Genomic DNA, 26893 nt, shown 5'->3' with positions numbered 1-26893 from the left:
CACGTTAACGCTAAAATGGTCAAACACTTAGGCAAAATTTAGGATCATTAAAATATCGACTTTTGCAACTTGATCCTATAACTTCAAAAACCCTAGACGACACTAGGCATGATCAAAACTCCGAGACTCCGGCATGGGAAACGCAAAATTGCCCACTAAGCAGCCAAAACCCTAACCCAACAACGCAGAGAGCCGGCAAAGAGGGGGTCCCCGTTAGCAATGGGGCGATGTGTGAAAAGGTCACAACACGTAGTATACTCCAAGTAAGCTTGTCTAGCTTCATCTTTGAAAAAAACAGTTGCAGCAACATGTGGTTGTTCTTCTCTTGGTATAAAAGCGGGAAAGAGAGGCCTAGAGGTTGATCCTCTAGTATTAGCAGCACAGTGCACAAACCTTTCCCCATCAATATTTTTATTATTTTCATTGTTCCCACTATGTTCAGCTGTGTGATGCTGTTGCTGATTATCGTTTGTTTGCTGTTCCATTTTTGCTAACAAGCGTGACATCATATCAAGCATGGTGTCGAATTTCCTTTCAATTCTTGCATCCTTGTCTTCTTCAGCCACAGTCTAAACTGTTTTTCCTGTATCCCTTTCTCGTAAAGCCTCTGAAAATGTGTCTACTTCAGGCATTGGTGGGTTTTGGTACTGTTGTCTCCTTTGTTCCCTATTATAATACTTGATATCTCTCTCACTCATGAGACAACTGATTGATCACAGGATGGCAGGATGATAGCTCTGATACCACTATAATATTCCCTGCTGATATATGACTAAAAGATGAAGGGAATATCAACAAACAATAGTCTGCTGTTCAAGTTTCAGACTGTATAACCTGCGTGTTATGCGGTTTTGGACAGTTGTATAATCTTGTATTTGACACCGATACAAATGTAATTGCAAGAGATTTCAATCACAAACTCAATGCAAAAATGACTCTTTGATATTCATAATGCATATATGAATTACAAATGACCAATGTGCCTTAATAGTCAAGAGACATTTCTTCAAATATTTGGCATACAACTGATATCATTATACTAAATCAGACCTTTAACTTATTCCATTAATTATGTGACAAAATATGACTCCCCAATTGACTTAATATTGAATGCAGTCCTAATACAAACTCAGATTTGAATTTTATATATATGCCCAGATCAAACCATCTTCAACATTATTACTGACCTGAAATGACAATGGAAACAATGACAAGAACCTGTTTATAGAATCGCCCACATGGTAATTGAAGAAGCAAGCGATATCAGATAAAAGCAGTCCTTCTTGAGCCCAAATGATGTCCTTTCCAAAATCATCGCTGCATCTTGGAGTTCTCAGAAAATAACTATTAATGACAGCAGCTACGAACCTTCTCTAGCATCAAAAACCATCGATTCCTCCTTAGGATTAAAGTGCTCCAGTTAGGAGATAAATCGATGCATTAAGTGAGCCTTATGATCCAAAATCGTGGTCTTCCCAAGCCACAACAATGTCTGAAATAGCAGGGATATAACTCATCGAATAGGAGAATGTAATCTGCTGTGACAAAAATCGTTCAAGCTGTCTTAAAAAACCCTCCAAACCAGCTCTAACGAACTTGGCCTTATGATGCAAATCGTGATGTTTCCCAAACTGATGGTAGTCTGAAGATGTCTGAGATTAAAACTCAGAAATGAACAGGTGCTAACAACTTTCTTGAAAGGATCAATGAAATCCTCAAGCATTCACAATATCTTCAACCACTTCTCAAAATTGAACTTAAGCAAGGTTAGCCCTTGACCACAATTCAAACACAAGTGAGATGACTGAAGTATTACCTCCTCAAATGCAACCCTTCAAGAGATCTTTCACTCGCTCAGTTATGCTATCAATGAGAGTTTTCGTTCCCAAAGACAAAGATCTGCAGAAACCCCTTGGCTCCACAAAACTCAATCAATACAAAGATCAATTCCTGGCTGCCTTGAAGCTCAACTAGATCTCCTTTTATACTTTTTTTAAGTCCATCTCTAGAAGCTTCTAGAAATAATATTAAAATATTATTTCACTCAAGTGACTTTATGATATAATATTAAATTAAGTGACTTTATTAAATTAATTAAATATAAAGTCACCTTTTAATTTTAATTTATTTGATAACTTTATAAATAATTAACTAAATACTATTAATTAAAATAATTAATTTTTTTTTTAAGGGGTAAACACTTTTAACCCAGAGCTATGAACCGGTGGGATTTGAACCTTGATGGCAAGAACAACAACATAACAACTTAACCATCGCAACATGCCACTATTGGCAATTAAAATAATTAATTAAGCTATCCTTAAGAAATATCAATAATTGGGACAACTTAATTAATTATTCTTCCTCCAAAAAAGGGGGACATTACACAGTCCTGGCAGCATACGTGCCAGACTTGGTATGTTAGGCGGTTTGTGTTGATTTTAGGCAATCAAATGTTAATCTAGTTACTTAAATTATAAACAGACTGAGAATAAGTAGAAATAATAATAAAAGCACACAAGACACAAGTACCCTGGGAAAACCTCCCTCTTGGAGGTGAAAAACCTAGCAACAAGATCTCAGTTTATATTAGACAATATCAGTATACAACTTTGCTTCAACACTTGAAGCAACATATAAATAAGAATAGCAGAATGAAGATTCCAAACTAGGGCACAAGGAATAGCTTGATAGACTTATCTGCAATATCGAGATTTGCTACTTGCTGTCATGCAGATCATTTGCAGAGCATAGGAGTGAATTCGCTGATCTTTGAATGTGATTCGCTGCCACTGAGATAGTTCATTGGTTCCTAGGAATGAATCGCTGCCTCAAGAAGATAGTTCGTTGGTCTTGGAAGGATGATTCACATAAGACTGGCAGTGCTTAAAAATGAAGATAATCCATTGTGTAGAATGAATCTTGTTTATATACAAGATTCATGTTCAAGTCTTCTAAGTCGGCCTTAACCAATTCCCTTTATTTTACATATTTCACTTTGCACTTTGGCGCCCAATTTGGGGCCTACATAACTTGCAACTTGTGGCACGTTTCCTTTTGGGCCCAGCCCTATTAGACATGAAATGCTTAACCACACGTTACATTTGGGCCCAGCCCTATAGACATAAATTGCTTAATCCACATGTTACATTTGGGCCTAGTCCTATAGACATAAATCGCTTAACCTTATTACAATGAGATAATATTTTAATTGCCACAAGGCAACATTAAAATATGATCCGAACTAGCTAACCATTTCAACAGTTTGACTTGCAGCCCCCGTATTTTATCTCCTTCCATATTTCCTCCTCTTTTATTCCATTTCGATATTCTTCCATCCATGCCCCTTTGGAGTGATATGAGAGTATCTTTAATATGCAATGAGGAGATGTGGATATGAGGAGTCGCATCTCTTCATTGTTTGGCAAATCGAACCCTTGGGCTTGGGATGGACACGTCCCTTCCTAGCATCTCATCATAGTTAATTGTTAGGGTCCTAATCACACTTTTACGTGGATGTTGATTACATGTGCTAATTGCACCATTTACATGAATATTAGTTATTAATAAGACATACGTTAATCGCACCTTCTGAGTGCTGGCTACTTAAGAGAAATCAAATACAATTCCTTGTGAATGTCTCCGATTATCATAAAGTTGTCATGTTCACATTACTAATCTTTCTATTAAGGAATTGATATATTAATTCCACTTTGATATCTTAAGACTTGAATCATCTATGGCACTCATTTCTATATTATATAAACAATTTGCCACCTAATCATTGCGTCCTTATATGTATCTAATATTATCGTTGACTTGGATTTCATGATGCTGAGATACAGTTGTCCATAAACAATTACCATTTTCATTGCTTTGCCATATTGTTGGTCGTAAGTCATAATCGATAGCTGCTTGTGTGCCTATCTAATTATTGTTTTTACTAGTGATTAACATGAATGTGTCCTAGGTCTGCCCTGCTAGGACTACACCATGTTTAGTCTCAGAACTGGGGACATTACACTAGGGAAGACTGGTGTACCTATAACACTTCTTTAAATAGTATAATATATCAGAGAGTGGGAGGAAGCAGATACAAGAGTTCTCCTTAGAATAGGGCATCCTTTGAGAGGAAAGGGGACATGGAGGCCCTTTGATTGCCTGTTTCATAGTTTTGCCTTTGGTGTTGTTGTAGAGAGCCACCCTTTTTTGGGAAGGAATGAAGATGAGTCTACTAATGTGAAGAGAATGATGGGGCCATTAGACATGGCATTTAAAATGACACTAAAAATATTGTCGATCAAACTGTTGTAAGATAACTCTATGCAAATGTTTTGTCCTTCAATGTTATTCAATCACTATATTTGTAGGTTTATTGAGAAAAGAAAATGATCATAAAAAATGCTACATAAGCCTAGGTTATGAAGTGTAGCACTTTGTTGTCAAAGGAGGTAAAAAATATAGAAAATTCATTGGCTTCCATTACAAATCCATGGAAACAATCAAGGATGTCCATAATGTATAATGGATGGAAGGATGCAAGAAATTGACCATTGATTAATGTGATTGCAGTGTGCCCTAAAGGGTCAATGTTTTGATTCTTTTGAAAGTTGCAGATTGTGAGGAGCAGGTGTAGGATGGGCAATTTATCTCTAACATTCTTATATAGTGCATTAGGAAGTGGGTCTTCAAAATGTTGTCCAAGTCATAACAGACAATATAAAGAATTGCAAAGTAGTTGGTATGTTGATTGAGGTACAATATTCACATATATTTTGGTCATTTTGTGCTATCCGCCCACTCAACCTCATGCTACAAAAAATGGGCAGGAAAATAGACTAGACCAAAAAAGTATTACCAAGGCCAAAGAGATCCAAATGTTAATCACAAACCACCACATGTCATAGGCCATTTTTAGAACATTTTTGCAATTGGAGCTATTGAAGGTAATTGAAATAATATGATTTAAAAATTTTATTTTTCACTTTAGTAATTATTTTAAAATTTTTATTATGCCTTCTACTTGGTTTTCAATATTTTATTTTCAAGCTGGTTGTTGAGCTTTGATTCTCATCCAACACAATCGTTATCAAGGTGACTTGTGAAAGTGTGAGGCACTTTCTAGCATGGTCATCACAGAAAACTTTGATTAGTATGGAGGCAATCCAATTGTGAGAGGACAACAAATGTAAAATGCATTATCCCAGATGTTACTTGGTGGGATTGGGTGGAAGAATTTTCTTAGTTTCACTAAACCCGTCATGAGTATGATATGCTTTATTGTCATGGATAAGCTGTTTTTGGGAGAGGTAATGATGGCATATATTCAATGATAGAGAAGATGAAGTACATAAATGAAAAAGAGCAAGATCTTTAAAATAGTTAATTTATGATGAGCAGTGGAACAAAACCACCACCCCAAAAAGTACAACAATGATATCCTTGCTTTATCAATGAGGACACCATCAGACAAAGATACAAAAGTCAATGAAGAGTATTGAAAAACACTATTAAAATTCTTCCAGGATCTTGCTATGGAGGATGTAGTTATGAGTGAGTTTGTTGATTTTGTAGCCTCCATTGGTCAAAGTGTTTTGATACTTTAGGACAAGGTCAAGAAGGATGCTTAGTCTTGGTAGCACCTCAATGGCCATACATTTTGATTTATAGTTTAATAACTCTTAACTCTTTCACTTTGCCTCAATAGGTTGTTAGTTCCTCTTCATCTAAGTGGAATTGGAGTACATAGTCTATTCACTTAGTGAAGCACAACCAATTGACATCAAGTAAAGTAGAGGAGTTAGTTTATGTGCATTCCAACTTGCACCTTTTTACTTAAACAAATTGAGTACAAGGAAGGGGCAACAAAGTTGTGGGATATAGACCTGAGCAAGCCGACAAGGATGTTTCTGCTGCCATACAGTCTTCACTTTTTGAGGAGCCAGATAGCTAGCATACTTTTATTGCAAGTGACAGTGGGGTTGCATGTAGGTCTTCTGGTCTTCCTACTTCATCTAATGTCAATGACGGTGTTGATGTTGGTTGTGATGACGATCTGTATGGTGCTGATTAGTAATTGTATTATTTTAATATTGAACAATGAATACCAATCATGAAATTCAGGTTTGACAAATTGATAATAGATATCAAATTAGTTATTGTATTTCAAATTTCTAATATTATTGTGGTGGTGTTTAGCATATGCATGATATGTGGTGTTATGAACTCAATTCCTGTTTCTAGGCTGTAAAAATGTATATATTTATGATTTTTAATTTTTTATATGTTTTTTGTATGGACATACCTTGAATGTACCCAGCCCCCAAAAATTACTGTACTGGCATATTGTATCCCACATTTCCAATTCTTATTCTGATTTGACAACTTAGTTTCTAACAATAACTAGAGAAGTTTCTGTATCAAGAACTTAAGAAAGACTGAAGTTGTAATAAACAAAATCAAGTAGAAATTCAACAAGCTGAGAGTGACATGGAAATCGACCTGCTCAGCCTTGTTAACATCTGTAATGATAATGGAATGGGGATCCTCCTGCCTTCTAATGACAAACTTGAATACTGGAGAGTCGGAGACTATCATTTTGAATTAGACACCTGGTTAAATTCAATACTTTCAGCTTATTAGAGTTGGAATTGTATCTCCTGCATTGATTTCATGAAGCTGCATTAATTTATTTTTGGAAGTAACCTATTCTCATCGGATGTCCAGTAAAATATCTGTCACAGTATTTTGGAATGTGTGCTTCTCGTGCCACACTTTTCTGTGTGGAGTTATATTATTAGAATTTTTCATCTCTAGTTACCGAAAAGAAGATAAATTTGCCAAGAAAGTTACCAATGATTTTATACTAAAAATGGAAAGTAAGATTCAGAGGTTCGGTCCACAGTAGGGCTTAGGTTTAACTTAGAGTATTAAAGAGTACCAAAGGGATCATAGGCAGCTCAGCGACTACGAGAAATTTGATATAGGATCCCCAGAAAATGGGTTGCACTTGCAACTTCTGTCTTAGCATCTTGCTATCTTTCCAACAATAGTTACCACAGTATATGTTTTACATGCATCTTCTTTTTGAAACTGAGAACACATTTCAAACATGTAATGAATTTGAAAATTTACTTCTGTTACACAATGGGGACAAATAATTTTATATGAAACAGGTTGATAGTCTTTCTTAACTGAAATGTTTATCATTAGAAATATTTTGTGGGTTTATCTGAATGGCAGATACTGGATAGGGACTGGGGTGCAGGTTGGAATCTTTTGGCATTGATGCTTGCGACAAAGCCTTCGGATCGTATAAGGTAGTTTTAAAGTGAAGTTCATTGTCTTGATAATCAAAGTAGTTATCAATGAATTTATCTGTCAGTAAAATTATTATTTTTCCCATCAAATCAATGATTTAGAAAATTTGATTATATTTTTGAGATATGTTCTTGCAACTACAGCAAGTTTGAGTAAAAATAAAGATAAATATTTCCACTAATTTAATATTTAACTTAAAAAGATAATTTCTTGTTTTCAGTTGCTTGAATGCTTTACGGCATCCTTTTTTGTGTGGACCAAGATGGCGAGTTGAACCTTCTGTTTGTATCATCCGGTGGGGCTTAGGTTCAACAGCTGTGCGCATTACAGAGGAGTACATATATGGTCTTCACCAGGTAGGTAATTCTCTCAGATTCAGTTTTGCAATTATTCCAAACGTTTTCCAATTCTATAACCGGGAGCAGTTTCTGTGAAAACCCGTTTTCAGATTCAATGTAAAAGAAACTTTTCCACAATGTTTGAAGAGAATTGCAAATCAAAATAGTTAAGCCACAAAAAACATACAAGTTTGAACAATATCATCTCTTTTCTTTTTACATTACCAACATCTATCTAAGATATTTGTTGTTATAATTGTACCTAGTTAGAGATAACCTTTATTTAGTATAAATGCAATTAAGAAATATTCATAGTTTCAGAAGATTTGTACCCTGACCCCTGGTACTTGTCCCCATACTGGAAACACGTCCCTGTCTCAGAGATCTATATGGAGACGTCACCAGACATTAGGAAATTTCAAATGAAGCTGCTTTGCATTTCCTATAAGCATCCCTTGAAAATGGAAAAATTTCCAATAGAGGTTTCTACCATACCTATATTTAAAAAAATATGTAAAATACACTGAAAGTTATCAAATTTTAAAATATTTAAAATTCTTAAATAAGAAAAAATCATCAAATTTAGTATAAAAAACAACTAAGAATATAAATAAATAAAAAATAAGATAACTAAAAATATCTATTTCTAAAATCTAAAAAGCCAAGAACACCAAAGTTTCACAACTTCACAAGTTCATCTATATTTCTTGTATCTTAGAAAACAACCTGAGAACATTGATAACTAAACCATATATTCCATACCCTGCAATAATTTAATTCCATGATACAACATCTCTTTCAAATATATTCAAAAACATTTGATGTGAAATCTTTACACCTGCTGCCTATCCAACGTAGCTTCAAAACAGATGAAAATACTCATGACAATGCATTGAATTGTCACAAAGGTTTTGAAAAATGATATGACGGTAGACTTTAGTTCATGGTTACAAACAAAAATATTAAACTACATATAGAATGATTTGAAGGTAGACTTTAATTCATGGTTACAAACAACAAATTAAACTACTTTTAGACATTTATTTATGATTACTTTCCTTTGAACACTTCAGATTTTATAAATCAAAACTTAAAAATACAAATAATTATTATTTTTAAAGGATGACGACATTTAAATTTTATTGCAAAACAAAATTTCAGTTCCTAGTTCCTCCTATTCCACAGTTTGTCCATTTAATTTTGCAATTTTATACAATGCCAAAGGAATGAACTGTAAAAGCTTTGATAAGAAACGAGATCATTCAGAATCAGCAAAAAGTCCTATGTTCCCCACATTTTATAAATAAATCTTCTTGTGGGCCTCAGGATTACTGTTTCCTCTGGGATATGGTAAAAGTTCTGTTATTGTTTATTTAAATTATTTTGAAAAGTTCGGTTCTGCATGCATATCTCATGATTCTTTTCTAGAAATGACAACTGAAGAAGGCAAAACAGATTTGAAGGTCAAATGATCAAAACATAACGAAATAAACATGCAGAATGCTAAAAGACCATTTCACCTTGCTATTTTACCTTCTCCTTCGGATTGAGCTTGATGAAGTGAAGGCGCCCCTTGATAATGCTCCACTTGATGTGCTCCTTTGATTGCGGGATGTGGATGGCTCTCCAATGTTGTGCACAAATGGAATGGATTTGAAAAATGATAAGGATGAGATGATCAAGTTGCCAAGATGATTTCCTGGGCTCAAAAGGGCAACATAAGCTTACTGGATTTCAAGATGTTTTGAATGAAGGGATGGAGCCCTATTTTATAGGAAGAGGAGAGGAAAACGAATGGCTAGGATGAATTCGAGATGAAGGGCTAAGATTTACTTGTGAGCTCACACAAGGTCCCAGAGAGGGTGTGGAGACCAAGAAATATGCCTTAAAGGCATTTCGTATCTCCACACTCCACAAGATGCATTGGAGGAATTAAAAAATTCTCCAAAAAGGATATTATGGGGATTGGAGGAATAAAAAAGAATTAAAAATTCCTTGGGAGAGGGAATGCCTGGAGGAATGTGAGATTTCGAAAATCTTACATTCACCTAGGAAAAGAGTATTTAAAAGCTAGTGGCTGGATGAAAAAGACAAAAAGTTGGCTTTGTGGCTAATCATGATGATTAACCATTAACGACTCATTAGGAGGGGGGTTAGAGGAAATGTTAGGTGGGATTAATATTTGTAGGAGAATTTGACTAGGAGAGAGAATGAGTGGAGGGAATAAAAAATTAGAAGAATAATGTTAAGTGAGTTTAGGGAGTTTCTAGAAGAATGAATTAAGAAGATGATTTGTAGGAATTATGTAGGTTAACTAATTAATTGAAATTAATTAGCTAAGAGGAAGATTTGTGAGGATTTGATTTTTTTTAGAAGAATAAAGAAAGGGATTGATTTATTAAATAAATCAATCATATGCTATAGTGACAATATTAATTATATTTAATTAATATTGAGAGGAATTTGAATTAACATAATTAATTAATTAATTATGCGAGGAATTAAAAATAATTATTTTTAAGTGTCTACATTTTGCCCCTCTTTGAAGTGAGGTGTGATGACACATTGATTCAAAGAATAATCTTGTTTTGATGCTGATATTGGTTTGATAGGATGCCCTAGCTCTTGATTTATAGATTACGGTATGCTGATGCCCCCTCGGGAGATCAATTGAGGTATTTGATCTTTGGATTTTTGTGAAATTGATATCCCGATAGATTTGATTTGATTCGATTGATAAGATCTAGATTCAGTTTGGTTTCAAGAAGAATTCATCCTGTATAAGACAAAGATGATCAAAGTGTCTGGTTTTAGGAAGGATTCATCTTGTATAAGACATGATTGATCACAATAACTGGTTTCAGGAAGGATTCATCTTGTATAAGACATGATCGGAGTGTCTGGTTTCAGGAAGGATACATCCTGTATAAGACATGACTGATCACAACGTCTGGTTTCAGGAAGGATTCATCTTGTATAAGACATGATCAGATCACAACGTTTGGTTTCAGGAAGGATTCATCCTGTATAAGACATGATCGATCACAACGTCTGGTTTCAGGAAGGATTCATCCTGTATAAGACATGATCATATCACAACGTCTGGTTTCAGGAAGGATTCATCCTGTATAAGACATGATCAGAGCGTCTGGTTTCAGGAAGGATACATCCTGTATAAGACATGAATCAGAATCAGAATTGATTATGTGAGGGAAAAATAAAAAGAAAAAAAAAAAATAGAGGAAGAAAAATTAGGGTGGAAGGGATAAATGAGGAAGATATATGAAGTAGTCGTGAGGTATTTGGAAAGAAGAATAAGAGATGCGAGACCGCGGAGGAAAATGGGGGCAATTGAGAACTACATGGGATTATTGAGTTTAGGATTTGATGGAATGATGGTGAGATTTTGTGCACAACAAATGTGGAGAGCCAACCTAGTTTGATGTTGCCCTGAGTGACTTGCACCACTGATTATAGAAATTAGGATGCCATGAGAAACCCAGGGCGTGGATTGACTCTGTAGACAAACGGGAATTTCTTGCACACAACAATGCAAGTGTTAAGAAACACTAATACAAAATTGTGGGTTCGTGCAAGGAAACCCTCAAACACACTGATACCTCTTGTACACGAGAAGGTAAGTGTTGATAAACACTAGTACCAGGTCGCCGATTTATACAAGGAGGTTCCAAAACATGCCATACTATGAAATATGCCCCAGTATGCACCTATCATAACGTACTTGGATATGGAAGAACCCAGGCAGTCGTAAATAGTGGCAGTCGTAGGGCAAAAGATGCAAAGCCTATATGAAAAGATCTAACAAAATCTGACAAGTCTCTTCCTTGCGACCACATGATACCTCTTGCCAAGAGTAGAACTAGGATGGACTTGGGATTGTTTCTCAAGACTTCTTGAAGCTTACACACAGAGGCATAAAATCTCAGTTTCAATGGGACATTCCTTGTTCATGACTCGGGTGAAGATTCATCATCATACACATGTTTTATTGGGAGGTGGAAAAGAAGGAATGTTGCGCATGGGTGGGCTGGATGGAAGATGATTTGTAGTATCGACATGATAGACAGTGGATCCGGTTATTTACCTTGGCGTCTGCACAGAGGTTTTCACCAAGGTACTTGTCCATAGCGCCACCAAGTGGTTTTCACTAATGGACGAATTGTTTTTCTTTCTTTTTCTGATTTTTTTTTTTTTTTTTGATTTTTTTTTTTTTTTTTTGACCATTTAAGACTTTCTGAGGACTAAGCATAAAATCTTTTGAGGTGCATGATATTCATTGGATCATCCAAAGGATCGCCTTCAGGAGTAGCCAACTGATAAGCTCCTGATCCATATTTCGCTGTGATTACATATGGTCCAAGCCAATTAGGCTCGAACTTGCCTTTCTTTTCTCTTTCTTGTAGATTTTTTTGATTCTCCATGAGGACAAGATCACCAACTTGGAATTCTCGGATTCTGACTTTTTTATGATAACTCATGCGCAGACGATTTTGATATACCCGGAGATGATTCAAGGCCTTGAGGCGCCTTTCATCTAACAATTCTAGCTCTTGTAAGCGGGCAATTCTGTATTCTTCCTCTGGTAGGATGTTTTGCAGCGATACCCTTAGAGACGGGATCTCGATCTCAAGGGGAAGGATGGCTTCGGAACCAAATACTAGGGAATAAGGAGTGGCACCTATGGGGGTGCGGATGGAGGTGCGGTAGGCCCACAATGTAGGATGGATTTGGAGGTGCCAATCACAGCCTGCTTCATTGACTGTCTTTTTGAAGATTTTTATTAGGGTTTTATTAGAAGCCTCAGCTTGGCCATTGCCTTGGGGGTAATATGGAGTGGAGAAGCGGTGTTGGATGTTGAATTTTTGGCAGAGTTCTTTGACATCCTGGTTCTTAAATTGTTTACCATTATCTGTGATGATAACTTTTGGGATGCCATATCGGCAGATTAGGTAGTTCAAGATGAATTTGGATATTTGCTTGCCGGTGGTGAAAGTAAGAGGGATAGCCTCTACCCACTTGGTGAAGTATTCGGTGGCAGTGATAATGAATTTATGTCCATTGGAAGATGAAGGGTGGATTTTCCCAATGAGATCGAGCCTCCACTGCGAGAAGGGCCATGGTGTAATGAATGGCTGCAATTCTTGTGACGGTGCATGAATCTTGTCGCCATGCTGCTGGCAAGGGATGCATTTCTTCACATAATTGTATGCATCTTCTTCCATTTTAGGCCAATAGTATCCTGTTCCCAAAATTTTTTTAGCCAATGTGAGTCCACTTGAGTGTGCCCCACAGATACCCTCGTGTACTTCGCGTAATGCCCATTCTGCTTCTTGTTTATCTAAACACCTTAGGAGGGAACCATCAAAATGCCTTTTGAACAAGGTGTCTGCAAGGATGGTGTAACGGGCACATCGGCGGATGAAGGTTTTCTGTTTGGTTTTGGTGAGGTGTGGGGGAATGGTGTTGTCTTTGAGGAAAGCGAAGGTTTCTTGGTACCAAGGGGACTCGGGACCAACGAGAACACACACCATTTCAGACTCTGGTAGGTCGTATGCCGGTATAAACAATTGCTCGACCAAGAACTCGCACTTCTGACTGTGTGCTGGCATTTGAAGGATGGAGCCAATGGTGACCATTGCATCTACAGCCCTGTTGTTTGTTCGTGGGATTTGGTCAAACTTGATTGCCGTGAAATATTGCTTAAGATCTTCAACCATGGTACGGTAGGGAAGGAGTTTATCATCTTTTGTCTGGTATTCATCATTGACTTGTTTTATGATGAGTTGGGAATTGCCATAGACTTGTAATTCCTTTATTTTCCAGTGGATAGCCAAGCGTAAACCTGTGATGAGGGCTTCGTATTCTGCTATGTTATTGGTACATACAAAGGCTATTTTGTATGATTTGGGATGCCATCTCCTTGAGGTGTGACCAATAATATTCCTGCCCCCGATCCATTTTGAATGTAGGAGCCATCAAAATACAATTTCCATGTGGAGGATGTGGTAACAGTCATAATGAACTCATCTGGTAATTCTGTGAGAAGAGGATGGTCGCCTGGAAGTGGAGCTTCAGCCAACTGATCTGCAATGACTTGTCCCTTGATTGCTTTTCTGTCCACATATTCAATGTCAAACTCGCTTAAGAGCATGACCCATTTGGCGGTTCTACCAGTGAAAGCAGCTTTGGACAAGAGATATTTAAGTGGATCAATTTTAGCAATTAATTTTGTCTTATTATTTAGCATATAGTGTCGTAGTTTCTGTGTGCTTAACACTAATGCCAAACATGCTCTTTCAATGGGGGTGTAATTGAGTTCATATCCTACCAACGTCCGACTGATGTAGTAAATGGCCCGTTCCTTCCTTTGATCATCTGTTTGCGCCAATAATGCCCCCAATGCCACTGCAGTAGCACATATATACAAAATAAGGGGTTTTCCAGGAGCAGGAGGCATCAATACGGGAGGTGATGATAGATATTCTTTTAATTTCTCAAAGGCCTTTTGACATAGGCAATCCCATTTAAATTTTGTGTCTTTACGCAACAAGTGTGCAAATGGATGGCACTTGTCTGCTAGCTGTGAAATGAAATGCTTGACAGACTGGAGTTTTCCCTGGAGACTGCGTAGTTGTCTGAGAGTTTTTGGTGGAGGCATTTCCATAATAGCTTTTACCTTTGCGGGATCAACCTCGATGCCTTTGCGGGAAACAATGAATCCCAGTAGTTTTCCCGATGTGACGCCAAACACACGCTTTTTGGGATTTAGGCGCAGCTTGTATTTTTCCAATCTTTCGAAGATCTGTTTTAGAATGGGGATGTGTTCTTGTCTTGTCTTGGATTTTCCTAGCAGATCATCCACGTAGTCCTCCATAATTTTGTGCAAGAGGTCATGAAAAATTGTTGTCATTGCCCGTTGATACGTAGCTCCAGCATTTTTAAGGCCAAAAGGCATGACCCGGTAACAGAAGGTACCTCATGGTGTTGTGAATGCAGTTTTATGCTGATCCTCATCTGCTATCCTGATTTGGTTTTATCCAGAAAACCCATCCATTAGCGATAACATTTCATGTCCTACTGTAAGGTCCACAATCATGTCTATATTGGGGAGCGGGAAATCATCTTTAGGACAAGCTATATTTAGATCTCGGAAAGCTGTGCAGATGCGAATGCCCTCAGCAGGTTTGCCGACAGGTACAATGTTGGAGACCCATTCAGCATAATCTATTGGTTTGATAAATTCTGCGTCTAACAACTTTTGGAGTTCTGCCTTGACCAAGAGTGCAATATGTGGGTGCATTTTGCGCAATTTTTGTTTTACAGGTTTTGCATCTGGGCGGACGGCGAGATTGTGAACCACCAAGGCAGGGTCCAACCCTAGCATATCGGAATAGGACCATGCAAAATTGATTTTTACCTCTGTCAGGAAGTTGATGAAGTCTTGTTTCTCGATTTCTGTGAGGGATTTGGCAATGAGCACATTTTTCGGAATGACCTCGGTGCCCATGTTGATGCTGTCTGTTTCTTCTATCAACAAATTTGATTTGTCCTGTGGAAGGTAACCAATGGTAGGGAGGTCAAATCCCTCATCGTCAAGTGCCTTTTCTAGGTTTTCACTCTCAGATACGCCCTTTGTTTTTATTTCTTGTTCATCCAAAGGCGCCTCAGGGAGGTTTTCACCTAGGGAATCATATCTTTTTCTTTTATTATCTTTTTTGTGGCTAAGGGCATTGACTTGACTACCAAAGTATCCCTTTTCGTGTAGTTGAATACCCTCGATTCTGCTACAATCTTCCATATTTTGCGTTATTAGGAGAGCAATGAGAGCATTATCGTCGGCGCAGATATCTAAAGTGGGTTTGTCTCATTGGCCCCAGTCAATGAGTTCAGGATGGACAAGATGTAGCTCATGTGAAGTGGGAGGGGTTACGGGGGTGATGGTATTGATGTAAACGTCCAAGAAGATATCTTTCTCATATTCATAAGGCATTTCGTGGAATTCCTCTTCGTCAGCGCTTTCGATATCCGAAGGACTAGAAGGGGCACCAACAATAGTAATCTTAGGCACTGGGGTGTACCCCAAGCCTCTGTTGTATCTGTAGGAGATAGGATTTATGGGTGTTTTTCTTCCTTTCTCCTCTGGTCCCAGGCCGTGTCCTTTGTAACCCATTTTTTCAACTATGGCAGATGCTTTTGGGTACATTTCTTTGGATATTCTTATTGGATCTTCATCTTCTTCCCGATACAGCCATGAAGAGATATCTGCTTCGAGGCTCTCGTTATCAAGTGGGCCCCATTGCTGGAAGGTAGTGTTTTGGCATTGCATGACTGGTTTTGGGTCCTTTTTTATCTCTTTTGGTTTTGCTAAAGGACTTAGGAGAGAGAGGGAGGTTGTCTATTAATAAGACGTCCTCCAATTTGTATTTTCCACAGCCATTGTCCAAGATCTTGATTTGATTATCTGGTTGGGATGATGTGGAGGCAACATTTGATGTGTCAGATGGAGGCGTTGGCGAGGGTCTATTTAGTGGGCAATGATACGGATTCTTCCCCTCTAATAGTTTGCAATATTGAAAAGGTTGGGGATCACCTTTGATAGTGATCACTCTTCCATTATAGTCGAATTTGATGCATTGGTGATAGGTGGAGGGTACGGCCTGCAAGGAATGAATCCATGGCCTCCCAAGGAGAATGTTGTAGGGGAGATCAAGATCTAGTACTTGGCAAGGGGTTTCAATTGTAATGGGGCCCACTTGAAGAGGTAAGGTGATCATGCCCTTTGAAATTCTTTCTGCATCATCATATGCCTTTATTGTGATCCTTTCTGATGTGTCTATCAGATCCTCAGAAAGTCCCAATTGTTTTATTAATTTGTATGTACACAGATTAAGCCCGGATCCACCATCTATTAGGATACGTTTGACCTTGTGCTTGTGGATGAGAGCTTCGATGTGCAAAGGTTTGTTATGGTCTTCATCTGCGGGAGCATCTTTGGAGTTAAATACAATGTGTTGCTGGGTAGCAAGGTTTCCAATGAGGGTTTGGAATTGGGTGGCGTTGATGTTATCTGGAACGCGTGATTGGAGAAGGGCTTGTTCCAAAATTTCTTTATGGACCGGGGGGGTCTTGAGAAGTTCCAAAATGGAGATCTGGGCAGGTGTCTTCCCAAGTTGATCAAGGAGGTCATATCGGCGGGTGGAAGACATGGGTGGGGGGTTTGGTGGGGGAGGGACTCCTTGGATGGTGACTCTTCCTTGGCATGTAGTTGCTTTGCAGTCATTCTGGAAATGGGAGGTGGAAGGCGTGGCGCCTTGAATGACTATCCTAGCAGGATTTGGTCTGCTTTGGGAAGAAGGAGAATTGACTCTTTGGATGGTTATGACATTGACATGATTGTCTGCAGGTTCAATGCGACCTACCAAAAAATCAAAACCGGTTACGTGATTAGCGTAGTCATAACCCATTGCGTTAGATGATGAGCCTTTTCCTTTATCATGATTCGGGAAGGGTTCCTGGTACATTTTGAGTTTGTCATTGTTATTACCAGGTTTTGCATTTGCGAGTGATTGGAAAAACCACTACACCTGCTTGGACAAGTTTTTGAAACACCACTTCAATAGGCTCAGCCAGAGGAGTGAAATCTCTTGGAGTCCTGTTATTCGATCGGGGTGGTCGTCCCTGGATTGAGACATTGTTGTGAGGTTTTTGGGATTGATTTTGGTTGTTAAATTGATGATTGTTGGTGGTGGATTTTGGGGGAGTGGCCACGGTTTGGACCCGCTTTGCATCAGTTATACCATCATTGACCACATTTTTGTTTTTGGACCAGAATTTTGGCTTGTCGTTATAATAAGAGGAAGAACTTTGTGTTGATTTCTGGTAATGTTTCAAGGTTCCTTCCTCCAATAAGACACGTTCAAGGGCGAGGCCCTTATCTGTCAATTTTTGGAAGGATTTGATACATTGAGATATTAAAGGTCTTGAAAGTTCAGGCACCAAGTTCTTTTGGAATAGCTCAATTTGATGTTGTTCTGGCATGTCCCACTGGAATTTCTTGATAAGATGTCGCCATCTTTGTAGGAAATTGGCGAAGGTTTCTCCGGGCCTTTTTTTGTATTACATAGGTCCATCATAGAAACATCATTACCCATGTTGTATGCATAGTGGGCCACAAATTTTTCTGCCAAGTCTGGAAAAGAGACAATGGAACCTCGTGGTAAAGATGAGAACCATGCCAAGGCGTCTCCCGTGAGACTCTTGGGAAAGAGTTTGCGAAGATAAAGGTCACTATAGGAGACTTCTTGGCATAAGATGTGGAATTAAAGAGTCTGCGAAGATAAAGGTCACTATAGGAGACTTCTTGGCATAAGATGTGGAATTCTCGGACATGGTCGCGGGGATCTCCTTTGCCTTCATACTTGGTGAATTTAGGGATCTCAAATCCCGGGGGATATGGTGCAACTGATATAGACGGGTCGTAAGGACAAGGGCAAAACTCTTCGAACGAGTAAGTTTTCCTTTTATTAGTCCTTTGTTTCATGTCCTTGATGATATTCTTCATGTCTTGAATTTCCTTGATGAGGTCTTGTTGTGGGCTTTGATAATGGTGAAGTGTATTTGCCCCAAGAATTGGATGAGCCAAGAAGGTGCACCACCACCAATATATTGATATGATGAGGAGGTGGGAATATGGGATGTGATGACCGATGTCGCTGGGGTTTGAGTGACAGTTGGTTGTGGTCCGCTAACGGTTGTGATGGGATTGAATACGGCTCGGATAAAATTTGCGACATTGCTGGGAGGAAGGGAAGTTTGTGGAATAGAAATTTGTGGTTGAATAGAAGGAGGTGGTATAGAAGTTTGTTGGAGAATGGATGAGATCAGATTTGATAGTGGTATGGATGGTAAGGAGGAAGAAGGTGGGATGGAGACCACGGTGGGAGGTACCGCGGGTGGCATTGATTGAGCCTGGATGATTGATGGGGCTGCAATTGATTGAGTTTGAATAGTAGGTGCAACACTTTGTGTGGGAGCGAGGTCTCCTTGTGGTTGTTGGGTGAGAACGGATCTATTAAATTCAGGCGGAAGTTGAGCTCCATGTTCAAGGAGAGTTTTCAGAAGTGCAGTAGGATTGTGTTTAATAAACTTTTCCATCATCTCTTGGTTATAAGAATCCGCTAGGAAAGTTTGCACTTCCGGACAAAGTTCTTCTTGGTTAACCATGTCAAGATTTTGACTTTGATTTTGATCGCTAGGTTGCCCACTTTGTGTATGATCTTGCATGGGATCTTCATATAGGACATCAATGTCCGGCATGCCATATTGTTGTTCAGCCATCTTTTTCTTTTGGGATCGAGTTGCGACCATACACGATATTTGTGATGAAAAGACTTAGGAAAAATGTGATGAAAAGACTTAGGAAAAATGTGATGAAAGGACTTAAGAAATTTGTGATGAAAGGATTTAAGAAATTTGAGGATGAAAGGATTTAAGAAATTTGAGGATGAAAGGATTTAGGAAATTTGAGGATGATTGATGGAGGAGGTATAGTAGTGATGGTTTAGAAGAAATTTGATGACTAGGTTGTCTTTGGTATGAACATGAAGGATCGATTCGAATGGCAAGTTGTATGAAGGGATATGACCACCCTGATTTGTACAATAATATGTGTTTCAAAGGAAAAACTTGAATGTTGACGTAGAAGATAAACTCTTAGCTTCTCTCTTGGGCTTATGAAAAATGGGACGGACAGAGTTTTGACGCAATTTTGGACTTTGTGTGGGTAATGACTTGGACAATTGTTTGTGTCTTGACAAATGTTTTTGCAAAGTGTTTGGGGATAGTGATGTGTTTTTAGTCTACTCTTGGCAAATATGTATCAAACAAAGCAAACACAATGATCAAATGCATATTATATCAAAGACACTCATGCTCATATACAACATTCTTAAGGCTGGCAAGGACAATAGTCATTGAATCCCAATTGGTTTCCCATCTACGCTTACCCAGAGCGAACACTTAGATGCTTGACCCCACTGGCTCCTCTCCACGACACTCACTTCTCGGGGCAGCCAAGCATCAATTCCCATGAAAACTCCTCATGACGAACTTTGTGTCTCTACTAAGGGCCGTAAGAATATGGGCCGCTTCAGAGGTCCGACCTCCTGCACCAATGACTAGAAGGTTTTTGGCCACTATGAACAAGGTGTTTAGTAAGTCTTTCCGTTAAGAGCTACCCTTCAAAGTTTCGCAAGCGCAATTGAGACCTATAGCCCAACGAAGCACCAAGAACTTAGTAGTCACGCAAGCATGATTGAGATCTCTAGGATCCTACTAAGCACCCAATGTGAGAGTGAACTCTCATATAGCTCCACCCATTAACCCTTTCGTAGTCAATGGCCTATTTATTATAGTGAGTTGGGAACCCCAGGTCCGGGTGTACTCACTTGGGTCGTTCCCCTCTTACCTTCTCAAAGAGCAAGTTGGGAGGGTAGGCCCGCTAGAGGTAAACACACAATCAAACAAGAAAAGGTTGGAGGGTCTGGATTTCTGATCGTCTAGTAAGACGGGAGCATACTTCCTACCTTTACGCTTTTCTTAAAGACATATAAGACAATGGTTCATTCCATTTTAATTAATATCTAGGTGCCTAATTTAAATAAATGCACAATATTTGGTTGAATCAGTTAGGCAACCTGCAAAACCACTTGATTAGTAGTTTGAAAGATGGAGTCTTCAAAAAGCGTCCTGCAAAACAATTTGATTAGTAGTTTGGAAAAATAGAGTCTTCAACAAGCGTCCTGTAAAAAACAACAAAATGACAAAAATATTAATTTTTTTAATTTTTTGGGAATGAATAGAAAAACATGAATAAAATTTTTTTTACTAATGACAAATGTGGATTTGAAGAAAGCTTTGATGGGTAAATGGGGTTTGACTAGGTTTTTGCCACTTTTCCAAGGGATAGGCAAGCGAAAAATGGGGATTTTGGAGGAGAGATGAAGGAATGGGAAAATTTGTCAAAGAGGAACAAAGAAGCAAAAGTTGGAGATGGATAATATAAGAAAAATTTGGAGGTGATTGGATAAAAGGGGAAGGAGTTATGACAAACCCTAAAAATAGAGAAATATGAGATTTTGGGCTTCAAAAAGTGGATTTTTGGGATAAGGCCTCCAAGGAAGGAAATGTGGAGAATGGCAATGCGGAGAATCTGGTGAAGTTTGGAGGAAAATGGAGTCGAGATAAAGAAGATATGGCAAAAAACAGAGCAGACAGAAACCCTAGATTTAACAGAGCAGAAACCCTAAATTTAACAGAATAAAAAAAAATGTCTAAGGTCCGGATTTCTGATTGTCTAGATAGACAAGAGCATAATCTCCTACTTTCACATTTTCCTGCGGTCAGATAGATTATCTTTAAATAGAGCAGATAACAGGAAATGAAAAAAAAAAAGAAATGCAAACTACAGTTAGTGCCTAAAAATTTGAGACAGATTAACAGAGCAGACAGTAGCACTAAACAGATAGAAAAGTGTCAAAGGTCCGGATTTCTGATTGTCTAGATAGACAAGAGCATACTTTCCTATTTTCACACTTTCCTGTAGTCAGAGCATACAGTCGCGCTAAACAGAATAGAAAAGTGAAAGGTGTGGATTTCTGATTGTTTATATAGACAAGAGCATACTCTCCTACTTTCACACAGATTCTAATTAAACAGAGCAGATAACAGAGCAAATAACAAATCGGATAACAGGAATTCAAATTCCCACAAAAATGCTCGCGCTAATCGCAAAGCTATCGTGCTGAAATTGAAACAGAAACAGAAAAAGAACAGAAACAAAAACGCAACAGAAACAGAAAAGAAGCTGTTGCGCAGAATTACAGAGCCGCTATTCTGGAACCTGCAAAAAAGATTTTTTTTTTTTTTTTTCTGCAGTCGCGCTATTCTGGAACCTGCGTCTCACAACTCACAAAAACCTAAAAAAAAAACATTAGTTCTTAGGGACGTGGGTCCCACCGGGCGTGCCAAAATGAAGAGGGGAAAACAGATTTGAAGGTCAAATGATCAAAACATAACAAAATAAACATGTAGAATGCTAAAAGACCATTTCACTTTGCTATTTTACCTTCTCCTTCGGATTGAGCTTGATGAAGTGAAGGCGCCCCTTGATAATGCTCCACTTGATGTGCTCCTTTGATTGCTGGATGTGGATGACTCTCCAATGTTGTGCACAAATGGAATGGATTTGAAAAATGATAAGGATGAGATGATCAAGTTGCTAAGATGATTTCCTGGGCTCAAAAGGGCAGCATAAGCTTACTGGATTTCAAGATGTTTTGAATGAAGGGATGGAGCTCTATTTTATAAGAAGAGGAGAGGAAAACGAATGACTAGGATGAATTCGAGATGAAGGGCTAAGATTTACTTGTGAGCTCACACAAGGTCCAAGAGAGGGTGTGGAGACCAAGAAATATGCCTTAAAGGCATTTCGTATCTCCACACTCCACAAGATGCATTGGAGGAATTAAAAAATTCTCCAAAAAGGATATTATGGGGATTGGAAGAATAAAAAAGAATGAAAAATTCTTTGGGAGAGGGAATGCTTGGAGAAATGTGAGATTTCGAAAATCTTACATTCACCTAGGAAAAGAGTATTTAAAAGCTAGTGGCTGGATGAAAAAGACGAAGAGTTGACTTTGTAGCTAATCATGATGATTAAGCATTAACGACTCATTAGGAGGGGGGTTAGAGGAAATGTTAGGTGGGATTAATATTTGTAGGAGAATTTGACTAGGAGAGAGAATGAGTGGAGGGAATAAAAAATTAGAAGAATAATGTTAAGTGAGTTTAGGGAGTTTTTAGAAGAATGAATTAAGAAGATGATTTGTAGGAATCATGTAGGTTAACTAATTAATTGAAATTAATTAGCTAAGAGGAAGATTTGTGAGGATTTGATTTTTTTTAGAAGAATAAAGAAAGGGATTGATTTATTAAATCATATGCTATAGTGACAATATTAATTATATTTAATTAATATTGAGAGGAATTTGAATTAACATAATTAATTAATTAATTATGCGAGGAATTAAAAATAATTAAAATAATTATTTTTAAGTGTCTACAATAACATAAACTTAATGTAGAACAACTGGTTGGTTTAGGATTGTGTGAAGTCCTTAAGCAGCCGATTCCAATGCCAAATACATTAAAAATTGTATCATAGAAGCTCCAGGGCATTGTTGCACATTGCAATCTGTTATCCCTTTGCTCTCAAAGAGATGAAATATTGTTTGAGTAAATTTATAAGTGCAATAGGGTTATAGAATTTGTATGGCATACTGTCTTAAAAATGTCATAATGCTATAGCAATAGTATTAATGTGTTATAAAATTCATATCATAAAAATATGATACGCATAAGAAATATGAAAATTAAACCAATGTAAGGATCCCTATCTGTCAACATAGAATTTGAAATTCATATGCTGATCATTTAATTAGTTTCTATTATTTTACAATTTTTGAAAATCCTGAAAACAAGTAGTCAATCTAAATATTTAACAATCTGGCAAAAAAATCTGGCTTTCAGCAATTCTTCTAACTTTTTGACTCACCCAACAAATGTATCCTCACCTCTGTGAAGTAGGATTGACAATAAGGGTGTTGAAGCTTTTGCATCAATCTTTAATATATGACCTCTTGATAAAAAAACATTCATCATCTATTGTATTGATCAGAGGAGGGATTGACAAGAACTCATGATCATACACATGACCTATTTTGGCAAAAAAAGAACAGTTTAATGATGATCACTAGTAGGCAGTCGATTGTGACTCAAACAAAAAGTACTTTTTGCGCACCTCAAAACCTGCAACCAACATGTATATTTTGACACTTAAATCAGCTTATATGAAAACAGAGTAAGCAAACAAATTGCATTCATTATCAAAGCGAAAAAAAATAGGCATGCATGAAAGATGGAGAACCGTGGAGAGGCGAAGCAGAGAGGACAGTGAATTTATGTAAAGTCATATAAGAGTGAACTGATTATATTTGGAGCAGGAATCTATTTTGATACATTACATTCGGATCTTGCAGTGAATAGTGGATCTTGCAGTGAATAGTGAACCAATCCGCTACATTTTGTTACCACGGGCATTTCAGCAGGTGAACGACTGTCAAAATAAATTAGAAGAATAAAAATGTGCAACTGTTACAGAGTGGGAGGTCGTACATGCTGAAAGGTTAAATGAAAATCAATTTAAACCTCGGAGTTCTTGTTTACATGGAACATTCCACCGTGCTGTGGCTGTAGGAACGCCTCTTGGCATAAATCAAAATAATTAAGCCACAAAAAACACAAGTTTGAACAATATCATCTCTTTTTTGTTTACAGTACTAACATCTATCTAAGATATTTGCTGGAACTTTAATTGTACCTAGTTAGTGATGACCTTTATTTAGTATAAATGCAATTAAGTAATATTCATAGTTCCAGAAGACTTGTACTCTGACCCCTGGTACTTGTCCCCATACTGGAAACACGTCCCTGTGTCAGAGACCTATATGGAGACGTCTCCAGACTCAAGGAAATTTCAAATGTAGCTGCTTTGCATCTCCTATAAGAATCCCTTGAAAATGAAAAAACTTCTAATAGAGGTTTCTCAAATATATTAAAAGATTTGTAATTTTCTAAACAAATACATTGAAATATTTGTAATTTTCTATTTTTTTATAAAAGATTACAAATATTTTTTATGGAAGAAAATTTCCTTATTAATCCCAAAGAGGTAAGAAATGAAGCAAAACAATAATAAGTTTTATAAATTAAGTTGATTGAAAATATAGTCATCTCCAAGGTCCTTGTAATGTCCCTTTTTTAATTCCTTTAGTTTCAAACCCTAGCACACAGAATATAAACTTGCACAATTGATTATTAATAAGAATTCCTGATTTTAATTTGTTGATTTAATAATTACTGTCAAAATTAAATCTATTAAACTGCTTTGGATACTCAGAAATCAGCTCAGATTTATATCAGGTATTATTTTCTGTAGTATTGTTTATCTTCTTCAAGTCTACAGCAGTTTAATGCCTTTGGTAAATAATTTCTTAATCTGCCCAAGTTAGGGGGTTTTCATCCACAAAGTAAGCAAGGAAAATAAAAGGGTTTCCATCCTTTTAATGTCTGCCATGAGGGGTTTCATCCTTACAGTAAATGAACCGCAGTTCCATGTTTCAAAGGAGTAATAATCAGATAATAAAAGATGTATTCTTCATATGGTTCGTTCTTCTTCTTGTTTGGTGCCTGTTATATATATTTTTCCTTTAATAATCAGTGATTCTTCATTGATAAAATTAAACTTCAATTTTATATTTTAATTTATTATTATTACAATCCCATTTCAAAATGGGGACATTACAGTTCCCATACCATGAATTTAAGAATAATGGGATTCCCCTCCCAGTTTCTTTTGCAGATGATTATGGCTTTAAATAACTTTTTCTCTCATCATGATGATTTAATCTATATATGCATATATATACCACCTTTTTTAAAATGGCGTACTGTCTCCTGGTAACTATGGTAATATTATTATAAGAACTTAAGTTGCTATGCTATTTATGTTTTGCGGGATCTAGGTGGCTTAGAAAAACCTCTGTTTCGTCTGATACATTGAATTGCAGTGTATTCAAGCAATTTTCTTAGCATTTATACTTAATTGACTTGAATGCAGCGCAACAGATTGGCACACTTCATTGACCTAATGGAAAGATTGAATCCTAATGCAGATCCAAAGGTACAGTTATTTCATCATACTCTTCTGTTTTGGGATTTTTCTTGTACTCTTCTCTGAAACACTTGCTAACCAAATCCTGAACTTGCAGAACTGGCATGCCTTGCTGACTGGAAAATGGCGTTTATTGTATCATACAGGGAGGCAAATAGGCCTAACACTTCGGCAGGTGAATTAAATTACATACATGTTCACTTGTTTTCTCTGTGTGAAAAATAGCTAATTTGATCTGTAATCTTATAAAGCAGTTCCATTTTTTCTCCAGGCTTTTCCAAGAGTTCTCATAAGGAATGTGTATCTTAATGTTTTTTCAACTGAAGATGGCAATAACAGATTTTCTATGGAATCAAATATTAATTTTACCTCCATGGTTTATGCACATTGGCCCCATGATAAAAGTGGCAAAGAAGGAAATCTGCATATATGTTCAAATATTGAATTGGGAAGAGTGGACAGGATCTATCAAACAAAAACTGTTCAGGAGAAGAAAATAGAAGAGAATGAGAGATTGTTAAAAACATCTCAAGGACAGATGAGAAAAAAAACTTCTCGGAGAGGGAGATGGAGGAAGGTAAGCAAAATATTATCAAAAGAAACACCTTCAAGGCTTCCAGTGATAAGTTTGGCTGCATCTGATATAGAGGTAGCCATGAATCTCGATTACACTGCCAAAGATACTTCCTTGCCATCAAATATTTTGCATGAAGTTCGCTTACAGATTCCTCAGGAAATGTTTGACATATCAAAATTGGTTTGTGGGACATATATTGATTCACGGCTGCTAATTTTACGAGGAATAACTGGTTCCGCTCTGCTTTTTACTCGCACTTTTGAGAGCTGATGGTGCAACTTTGTAATCATATAATGTGTTTAGTTCTTAGGACTAAAGCTCCAGAGCATGTCCCATTTCCCAATCTTTCTGGGACAAGCATTTTTTTAATTCAGGTTGGAATGCATGTTACTTGCTACTCCTGTTATTCTTCAAAGGAAGATTCCTGTATAGAAATTCATTGTTTTACACTACTCCTGAAATTATAATCTATATTGTTATGGCACCTAATGGAAGTTCACTTTTGTGCATAGATAGAGTTGTTCAGACTTCAGACAATTGTAGGTTTGCTCTTAAAGCATGAAATGATGTGGGCCAATCAATTGTGATAAGTTATGAGCTTTTTGCAAGTTTTTTTGGGTAAGTGGATGTGCAAGTCTTTGATTTATCACTTGTTATGTCAACATCTTCTTGTTATTTAATGTAAGCCAATATTTGATGTTTTGGCAACCCCTTTTTGTTTGGTCCAGGGCAAACTCTTATATCTTGTAAAGAAATAACGTACAAGTGAACTTTCACTCAAGAATACGAGCTCTTATACTCTTTTTCACTATAGGTACAAGGTCAAAGATAATCCCTGCCACCTGG

At 37.4% G+C, this 26893-nt stretch overlaps 1 protein-coding gene across 1 annotated transcript in view; it reads left to right on the top strand.

Moving 5' to 3' along the window:
• The window catches only part of LOC131065763 (probable plastid-lipid-associated protein 14, chloroplastic), a 118230-nt gene extending 91699 nt beyond the window's left edge, over window positions 1-26531 (top strand). The window contains exons 9-13 of the mRNA XM_058000405.2: window positions 7243-7319; window positions 7541-7676; window positions 25417-25479; window positions 25568-25645; window positions 25742-26531. Coding sequence (XP_057856388.1) covers window positions 7243-7319; window positions 7541-7676; window positions 25417-25479; window positions 25568-25645; window positions 25742-26317 — 930 coding nt within the window. The 3' untranslated portion in view covers window positions 26318-26531. The remainder of the gene's footprint in view (window positions 1-7242; window positions 7320-7540; window positions 7677-25416; window positions 25480-25567; window positions 25646-25741) is intronic.
• Window positions 26532-26893: the final 362 nt, after the last annotated feature.

This window comes from Cryptomeria japonica, chromosome 7 (assembly GCF_030272615.1).
Source record: "Cryptomeria japonica chromosome 7, Sugi_1.0, whole genome shotgun sequence".
NCBI lineage: Eukaryota > Viridiplantae > Streptophyta > Pinopsida > Cupressales > Cupressaceae > Cryptomeria > Cryptomeria japonica.
The sequence above is the reverse complement of the archived record's forward strand: the minus strand, read 5'-3'. Positions and strand labels throughout refer to the sequence as shown.